Below are 8,420 nucleotides of genomic sequence, written 5' to 3'. Positions count from 1 at the left end.
GGGTGGGCAGAAGTGCTGTGTACCACCGGAGCCACCTCAGTAGATTGAGTGCTGCATCCCCCGCTGGCCCCTCCTGGGGCTGCGCTCTGCTGGGTGTGCGAGTGGTCAGGAGTCACATGTGGGGATGACCCTGCAGGTGCAGGTGCGGAACTGGGCCCCACCCCTCTCCTCTCTGATGTCCCGTAACATGGGAGGGAGGGGCCCAGGGAGCCCCTGAGGAGGTGGGCCCCCTGGAGAGCCCTTGTTACTGACAGCACCGGGATGCTGTAGCCTCCCCAGAGGACCGGCCTGGGCAGTGGTCACCCCTCAGAGACAGCAGGAGGGGAGTGAGTGAGGGTGAATGGGGCCGCCTGGCAGGAGCCCTGGGGAGGCAGCTGGTGGGAGGCGGGGGTGGGGTGCTGGCCCACCCTCTCTGAGCCGGGCTCCCGAGCACAAACATGGGACTGGAGCCCAGTGAGGTCCAAAGGGGCAAGGATCCCGGAGGCTGAGGGAGGGGCAGGCAGGCACCTACGCAGAGGCATAAAGGGTCTCGGAGCATCCTGGCGAGTCTGAGCACTCACGTAGGTTCTCATGGGAGGTGACTCTGGAGGAGGCCTGGGGCAGTGACATCGGTGTCCCCCGTGAAGGTCAGCTTTGGCACCTAGCAGCAGCCTGCCCCCAGCACAGCCTTGTTGAGGAGTGAGCCCCAGGTCCCAAGCACCCCAGGGTAGAGTGAGTGGACCAGCAGAGAGAAGCCGTGTGCGGCCTGTCCTGATACTGCCGCCTACCACCATGTTCATCTGCACCCCTTGCGACTGCTCTCCTGCACTGAAGCCGAAGCTAGCGGGAGGGTCCTGGGCCCTGACGCGGCCCTGGCACGATGCCAGCTCCCAGCTCCTCCCACAGAGTGGGCCCTTGTCTCTGTCCCATTCACTGGGTCAGAGAGGCAGGCGCTCCCTCCCGCAGCCGCCCCACAGCCAGCTCTGCGGCCACCCCGAAGTGCCCGGTGAGTCCCCTCCCTGCTCACCTGTACCCTGGCCCTTGGGGGTCTGGACCTGGCTCCCGTCTTTAGGCTGAGGGCGGTGGGTGCACGGACCCCGGGAGTCCTCCAGCCAGTGCTTCCATAGGGATCCCCTCCATGGGACAATTTCCTGGCCTGAGTGGCGGGTGCAACCCTGCAGGGCCCCGGGGGTAGATTTAGAGGATGGGATGGATGCAGACTGGGTGTTGGGGCCCAAAGCCGGGGACTCAGCCCCGGCCCGCAAAATCAGATGGGCCAGTAGGTGACACCCCGCCAGACAGAAGGTTATGTAACTGAGTCCTTGCCCAGGACAGGGCGTAGGACAGTTGGGTTAGACTGGAGACCCACCCTGAAGTGACAGAGCCGGGGGGCTGCTGTGCCTGACTTGTTGCAAAGGGCCTCTGCTCTTCACGTGCATGCATGTTACTGCCCTGCAGCAGGCTGCGCCTGCTCAGCACCAATGGGTCCGAAGGACAAAAGATGTGCTGACCAGGGAGAGCGTGGGGTGGATGACTGGGCTGGCTGAGTGCTCCAGGCAGGACGTCTGGGCCAAGCCTCTGCCCAGGCAGAATGACCCCCAGCAACTTGCTTGGGGTCCAGGGCCAGGGACCAGGTTCTCTTGGAGGTCCCATCGCCTCGCTGGGCCTCAGTTTCCCCTTCTGTGATTCAACATCTTTAAGGAGGGCCCCGTTGGGGCGGGTGGATGGGCTCTGAGGCTTAAAGATGCTGGCTCCAATTAACATTGGGACACAGCCACCTGGTCAAGCCAAACCCCCAGAACCTCCTGAATTGGCCACAGTGGGCAGCACTGGCCGCCCCGGAGGCCCTGTTCCTCCTCGTGGATTGAGGGGCCTCCATGGGAGGGGAGGCTCTGTAGAAACCTGGGCCCAGCCCGCGTGTGGGTACTCTGAGTTCCTGGCAGCCTTGTCCCGCTCTGTGCAGTGAGCAGAGTGACCAGCTGGTCTCTGGAGCCTCCATGACTCCTGCTGTGTCCCCAGGCCCACAGTGGGCCTGGGCCACCTGCTCCTGCTGACACCAGCTCCCGGTGGTCCCAGGCCCTGGGGAGTGAGCCAAATGGAGAGAATGTCCCCCTTGTGTCCATTCAGCCTGGAGGGACATGTGGCATCCGCACCTGCTTCCTGCTTGGGCACAGCTGCCCTTTGATGCAGACGGGGTGGGGGGCAGGGGCTTCCAGGGCACAGGGAGCTGCTCTCAAAGCCCAGAGGCGGCAGTTTTGGGGTGGACCAGGGTTAGGCAGGGGGTCTGCTGGGCGTAGTGGGTGGTGGGGCGGGGCTGGCATGCTGCCCGACAGAGAGCGCCTTGCAGGAGCTGGTGGTCCTGGGCGCAGGGGGAACGTGGCAGAGGTGTCTGTTCTGGGACCTCAGCCGTGAGGCTGAGCCTGCACACCCTCCCCAGCACCTGAGTGAGGCCACTCTGGTTTAGGTGTGTGTTCAGCCCGCCCTCCGCCCCGACTGTGTCCTCAGATGTGCACCACCTGTGCTATGCACAGCGTGACACCTGACGGCCGCTGGGCGTCTTGCTGTCTCTCCCTCCCTCCCTCAGTGCTGTGTTCTATTACTTCCGCCTGCCTGGCCCCTGGGCCCTGGCTGCTCCAAGTCCTGCATGTGCACCACCTCCTTTTCCTGTCTACAGTCCCCGGACCACTGCAGTGCTGGGCTGAGCATACTCGCTCATTCCCTCCCTGGGGGCCAGGCCAGCCCAGCTTTGTCCTCTGCAAATCAGAGGAAGAGGCCCCCTGGGCAGGTCTGGGGGAGCACAGGGTCCTCTGGATTGCATACCCCAGGTGCCCTCCAAAAGCACCCCCACCCCCAGGCCGGGCTCTTACTAGCCTCTCTCAGGAGGATACTCCTGGGAGTAGGGCTGTCCCCGGAAGGGCTGTTCCAGGCCACACTCCGGGCCCTGCAGGTGGAGGGGATGAGTGAGGACATGGGAGGGGATGAGCTATAGCAAGCAGGGGTCCGATCACAAACGCCTCACCCCGCAGGAGCCCTGGCCTGTCCCAGAGGGGGCCCAGCCCAGGTTTAGGGAGGGTGCTTCCTGGGGCCCAGGGGCAGGAGCAGCCGGGGCTTGGGCTGTGGGAGAGGAGGCCAGGATGCGTGCGAGGGCCGCCTTTATCCTTGCTGACCCATGGATGCTCCCTCCCACCGGGATTCCCCTGGTGTCTGGAACTTGTCTGCCCAGGCCCCCTCCAGAAAGCCCATCGGCCTCCTCGCCGCCGGTCACACCCTCCCCCGAAGACTGGCTTCTCTCCTGTGGCGCCCAGCTGCTGAGGGCTCAGACCCGACGGCAAGCATCCTCCTTCTGTGGCTGTGGGTCGGGCTCGGGGCACCTCTGCTGTTCAAGTTCAAACCTTGCCCTCAGCGCGGACCGGAGCTGTGGGGGAGGGAGACGTGTGGGGAGCCGCAGCCGGGGCCTGGGGGGAGGGCAGGGTGAGGGCGGTCTCCGAGGTGGGCACAGGGCGCCGGGGGCGTCCTGATGTCCACGCAAAGGAGGGGCTGGGGGAGCGCGGGGCTGGAGGGCGCGGACTCCCCGGGCCCGCTGACCTGCTGACCGCTGGCCCTGCGGCCCGCAGAGCATGGGGGTGCCGGCGCGGACCGTGCTCTTCCAGAGGGAGAGGACCGGCCTGACGTACCGTGTGCCTGCGCTGCTGTCCGTGCCCCCCGGGCCCATCCTGCTGGCCTTCGCGGAGCAGCGGCTCAGCCCCGACGACGCGCACGCCCACCGCCTGGTGCAGAGGACTGGCCGGCTGGCCGGGGGCTCCGTGCGGGTGAGCGGCGCCGCGGGGGTGCCGGGCGGACCCTGCGGAAGGGTAAACTGAGGCCGCCCCCGCCCTCTCCTCCCCTCCCCTCCCTCTGGGCAGTGGGGCGCCTCAAGGAGGGCGGGGAGGGCGGGTAAACTGAGGCCGTTCCCTCCCCCCCTTCGGGCAGTGGGACGCCGCGCGCGTGTTGGGGACGGCGGCCCTGGAGGAGCACCGCTCCATGAACCCGTGCCCGGTGCATGACGCGCGCACGGCCACTGTCTTCCTTTTCTTCATCGCCGTGCGCGGCCGCACCTCCGAGGCCGCGCAGATCGCCGCGGGCACCAACGCCGCGCGCCTCTGCTGCGTGACCAGCCGGGACGCGGGGCGCAGCTGGGGCGGCGCGCGGGACCTCACGGCGGAGGCGGTGGGCGGCGCCGAGCAGGGTAGGCCGGCGTACGCGGGTGGCGGGGGTCCGCACTGTGAGGAGGGGTCTGGCTGGGGGGATCTCCGGGCCACGCCTGCAGCCTAAGGGTCACCGACACCTTTGCGGCTGCGGGTCCCGGAACCCTCAGCCCCGCCCACAGGCAGGAGCAGGAGCTCTTTCATCTTCCTGAGCTTGTCTCTGAGCACTGAGGTCTCTCGGCCTCCAAACCCCGAGGCCTCGCTGGCCTCCTTTACCACTTTCTTCTCCTCCTTCTCACCGCGCGTGGGGGGGAGGGGGGGGCAGCCAGGTGGTCTGACCCCAGAGCTTTCTCTCCACTCCGCTGCCCTCTCCCTGGTGGCCGGGTCACCCATTGCCCTCAGGGGTCACCCCCACCCTGGCTAGCCGCAGACTCTGAGACCTGGACAGGACATACAGAATGGTGAAAAGAGCTATCTGCTAGTGTGGAACCCACCCTGAAGGTCCTCACACCCCCTCCACCCTGGCTGCCCCTCTGTCTGGGCATCGCTCACACTGGGCACTGTCGGTGGCTGTCCGCCTGCGTTTGGGGACTGTCCACGGGCTCACATGCTGAGGACCTGGCCAAGTGGCCTGCCTGGGCTCCCCCCTCTTGCTGAGAGAGGCTAGTTTAGCCTGGGAGGAGTGGAGGGTGGAGGCATGTCAGCCAGTGGCTTGCTCACAAGCTGTCCTACTCCCAGACACTGGCCTGCCATCCATCCTGCCCACCCCCCAGGGTGGCGCTGCCCGGCCCTGGCTGTGGCTGTGGCTGTCTCCCTCCTGGGGTAACCAGCAGCCCCTCCTCTCCGCAGACTGGGCCACCTTCGCTGTTGGCCCGGGACATGGCATCCAGCTGCGCTCAGGCCGCCTGCTGGTGCCGGCCTACACCTACCGTGTGGACCGGCGAGAGTGCTTTGGCAAGATCTGCAGGACCAGCCCCCACTCCTTTGCCTTCTACAGCGATGACCATGGCCGCACCTGGCACCACGGAGGCGTCGTGCCCAACCTGCGCTCGGGCGAGTGCCAGTTGGCTGTGGTAGACGGGGAGCAGGCCAGCGGCATCCTCTACTGTAATGCCCGGAGCCCCCTGGGCAGCCGTGTGCAGGCGCTCAGTACAGATGAGGGCACCTCCTTCCTGCCCGGGGAGCTGGTGCCCACCCTGGCTGAGACTGCCCGGGGCTGCCAGGGCAGCATTGTGGGCTTCCCGGCCCCGCCCTTTAGCCAGCCCTGGGATGAGGGATGGTCAGTGGGTGCCAGAAACCCCCCCCACCCTCCACGCCTCAGTCCTGGAGTCCAGGAACTCCTAGAGGAGGGCGCTGGAGACACCCCAGGGGGCGAGGGACTGGGTGGGACAGAGGGATGTGGGGACAGCCCTGGGGAGCCTGGCCCAGGGCCTGGGCTCAGTGGGAACAGGGGGGCCTTGAAGCTCCCTGGGCCCCCTGCCACTTTGTCTCAGAGCCCCACATGGCTGCTGTACTCCCACCCGGTGGGGCGCAGGGCTCGGCTCCATATGGGCATCCGCCTGAGCCGGTCCCCCCTGGACCCCCACAGCTGGACGGAGCCTTGGGTGATCTATGAGGGCCCCAGTGGCTACTCTGACCTGGCGTCCATTGGGCCCACCCCCCAGGGAGCCCCGGCCTTCGCCTGTCTGTATGAAAGTGGGGCCAGGGTCTCCTATGAGGAGATCTCCTTCTGCATGTTCTCCCTGCCCGAGATCCTGGAGAACGTGCTGGCCAGCCCCGAGCTGCCCAGCCCTGGGGGCAAACCTCGGGGGCACTGCCGGCCCTCCTGAAGGGCCCTCGGGCAGGCCTAGGCTGCGGGCGCTGTCAGGGGCCGGGGAGGTGGGGGCGGTGGAGGGGGATGTAGCATGACCCCCGGCCTGAACAGAGCTCTGGGGCACTGGCTTCGAGAGGCGCCTTTGCTCTTTGGCTGCTCCCTGAAGAGTCGTGGGGACGACAGTGAGTCTTTGTGAAGGACCCTGTCGAATTAGACAAAAGTTCTGTTCTAATAGTTTCAAACAAGCCGGGCTGGCGCAGCCGAAGTCTGAGGGAGGTGGACTCTGAGCCCCGTGGGGGCAGGAGGTGGGCCGTGGAGGTGCAGCTGAGCCGGGTGACATAGGCAGCTCTCCTTGTGGGGCACCAGGACCCCCAGATTAGCATGAGGTGCTTCATCTTCCATAGTGTTTTTCTCTTTAATCTTGCTTGGCGGACTGCTTTCTGGCTTATGAACGAGAAATCAGGGGGTGGTGCATTTATGTCCAGGGATGTTTCTCTTAAGTTCTTTCCATGTTGAAGCCCGGGAGAGGGTACTCGGTGCCCTAGCCCACTGCTCTGACCATCCCCGCCCCCCCCCCCAGTTTCATTGTGGGATCTGCCCCCCCCTTAGCCACACTCCCCAGTGGCTGGGGGCAGAATAAGGACAGGGGCAGCGGATCTCCTCTCTCCGGCAGCCCCCGGATCCGTGTGGGCTGTGCTGATGGCTGCCCTGCCCACTCTGCGCCTCTGGCAGGTGTCAAAGCAGCTGCCCCTCCCCCACTGGGCAGAGCTGGAGTCGCCTCCCATGACCAGCCCACATGGAAGCATCTTTTTATTTCTTCTCCTTTTTAAAGTCTTCATTTCTGGTTATAAAAATAAGATATACTCCTTGTAGAAAATTTGGGAAATGTAGGAAACTAAAGAAAAAATAAAAATCTCCCCACCACAGCTACAATTATCCTTTTGATGTTTTTCTCTGGCGTCTTTTTCTTCTTTTCTTCTTTTAAAAAGATACAAGTGCATTTCAGCACAAGCGAGTTCTTTGTCACACTCCCGGTCAGCTCTGCTTAGTGGCTCCCGAGTGTGCCGTGATGTAGTTTCTTCACCAGACCCCTGCTGGGTGACCTTCTGGTGCTGGTCAGTCTTCCCAGTTATGAGTCATGCTTGATGAGCATCTTTGGGGTGTCCCTGGGTGACCCCGGTTTCAGTCACCTCCTTAGGCTGGATTCGGGAGAGCATGACCTCCTTACATTGCCTTCCCAAAGGGTGGGGGCGTCCAGGAGGCCTCTGAGCTACCGAGGATCCACAGCTCCCCAGGGAACTCAGGCTGGCCAGTCCCCAAGGGAGCAGGGAAGAACTGTGGGTGCTCCCCTTCATTCTCAGCTGCCCTCTGCAGGGCTCACAGCCTTTTGCGGGTTACTGCTGGGTTCCAGGCAGTGGTGGGATGGGGAGCCAGATCTGGGGTCCCTCAGAGCCTTGGGTGTGCCTGCGTTCACCCAGGGGCCACCCACCTCACGGTGACCTCCGCCCCCGCCAGGACAGCCCCTACCTGGGGCCTTGGGGCAATAGCTCGGGCCGCTTTTCAGTTTTCAAATCTAACAGAGAAACCAGCAGAGATGGGTGGGGGAGCTTTCCAGAGGTACAGAAGGCAGAGGTGTGTGCAGCCGGCGTCCCCTTGCTCACTCCTGCGCTGCGTGAGCGATGTCCCCCAAATTCACGCCCACCCAGAGCCTGATTGTGACTTATTTGGAAATAGGTCTTTGCAGATGTAATTAAGATAAGGGTTGAGGTGAGATCATCCTGAATGTGGGTGGGTCCTAAGTCCAATGAGAGAGTCCTTATAAGAGACAGAAAAGGCCCTGTGGGGACGGAGGCAGGGACTGGAGTGATGCGGCCACAGCCAAGGGACACCTGGAGCTCCTGAAGCTGAAGAGGCGGGAAGGACCCTCCCCTGGAGCTCGGGAGGGAGTGTGGCCCTATGACATGGTGATGTCTGACTTCCGGCCTCCAGAACTGGGAGAGAATTAACCCCTGGTGTTCAAGCCGCCCGGTTTGTGGACTTTGGGAACTGATACACCTTGCTCCACTCGCCATCTGTCCGTCTATCTGTCGGGCCACCCACAAGCACCTCAAGGCAGCTCCTGGATGTTGTCCCTGAGCAAAACCGCTGCTTTCCCACCTGAGGGAGGGTGGGCTCTGTCCCCAAGGCGCATTGTCCCCAGGGGGGTTCCTGGCTGTCATTGCCTGGAAGTGTGGCATGGCCAGAAGGGATAGGCCTGGTGTCAGATGGACGTGGGCTCGAGTCCTGGCCCACTGTACTGGCTGGCACAGCAGGGACATTGCCAGCCTCCTGCTCCCAAGCAACATCTCTGGGTGGGCTTCTCCTTGCCCCCCTGCTCCCTGCTGGCTGGGGAGGGTCCCTGGACATCCCTCAGCTGAGCACCCCCTGTGGGGCAGGCTTGGGGT

General features: G+C 64.3%; 1 protein-coding gene across 3 annotated transcripts; it reads left to right on the top strand.

Annotated features, from left to right (window-relative positions):
- Positions 1–543: 543 nt before the first annotated feature.
- On the top strand, positions 544–6,921 carry NEU4 (neuraminidase 4). 3 transcript variants are annotated; one of them, XM_070489160.1, is made up of 5 exons: positions 922–985; positions 3,203–3,307; positions 3,594–3,788; positions 3,949–4,204; positions 5,013–6,921. In XM_070489160.1, the coding sequence occupies exons 3-5, from the start codon at positions 3,597–3,599 to the stop codon at positions 5,990–5,992; spliced, it is 1,428 nt and encodes a 475-aa protein (XP_070345261.1). In that variant the 5' UTR covers positions 922–985; positions 3,203–3,307; positions 3,594–3,596; the 3' UTR covers positions 5,993–6,921. The 3 variants fall into 3 exon arrangements, with proteins under 3 accessions (XP_044607480.2, XP_070345261.1, XP_070345262.1); XM_044751545.2 differs by lacking the exon at positions 3,203–3,307 and having other exon boundaries at positions 544–985; XM_070489161.1 differs by lacking the exon at positions 922–985 and having other exon boundaries at positions 1,004–3,307.
- The last annotated feature ends 1,499 nt before the right edge of the window (positions 6,922–8,420 follow it).

Source organism: Equus asinus, chromosome 19, assembly GCF_041296235.1.
Source record: "Equus asinus isolate D_3611 breed Donkey chromosome 19, EquAss-T2T_v2, whole genome shotgun sequence".
Classification (NCBI taxonomy): Eukaryota; Metazoa; Chordata; class Mammalia; order Perissodactyla; family Equidae; genus Equus; species Equus asinus.
Note: the sequence above shows the minus strand (reverse complement) of the source record. Positions and strands in the feature narration are given on the sequence as shown.

What these genes read in the sequence shown, in the direction of transcription:
- NEU4 (XM_070489161.1), top strand. Translation starts at nt 3,149, where the DNA reads ATGGATGCTCCCTCCCACCGGGATTCCCCTGGTGTCTGGAACTTGTCT. An exon ending in TGGCCGGGGGCTCCGTGCGG is followed by an intron (nt 3,789 to 3,948) that starts GTGAGCGGCGCC and finishes CCCTTCGGGCAG; the next exon opens with TGGGACGCCGCGCGCGTGTT. An exon ending in GGTGGGCGGCGCCGAGCAGG is followed by an intron (nt 4,205 to 5,012) that starts GTAGGCCGGCGT and finishes TCCTCTCCGCAG; the next exon opens with ACTGGGCCACCTTCGCTGTT.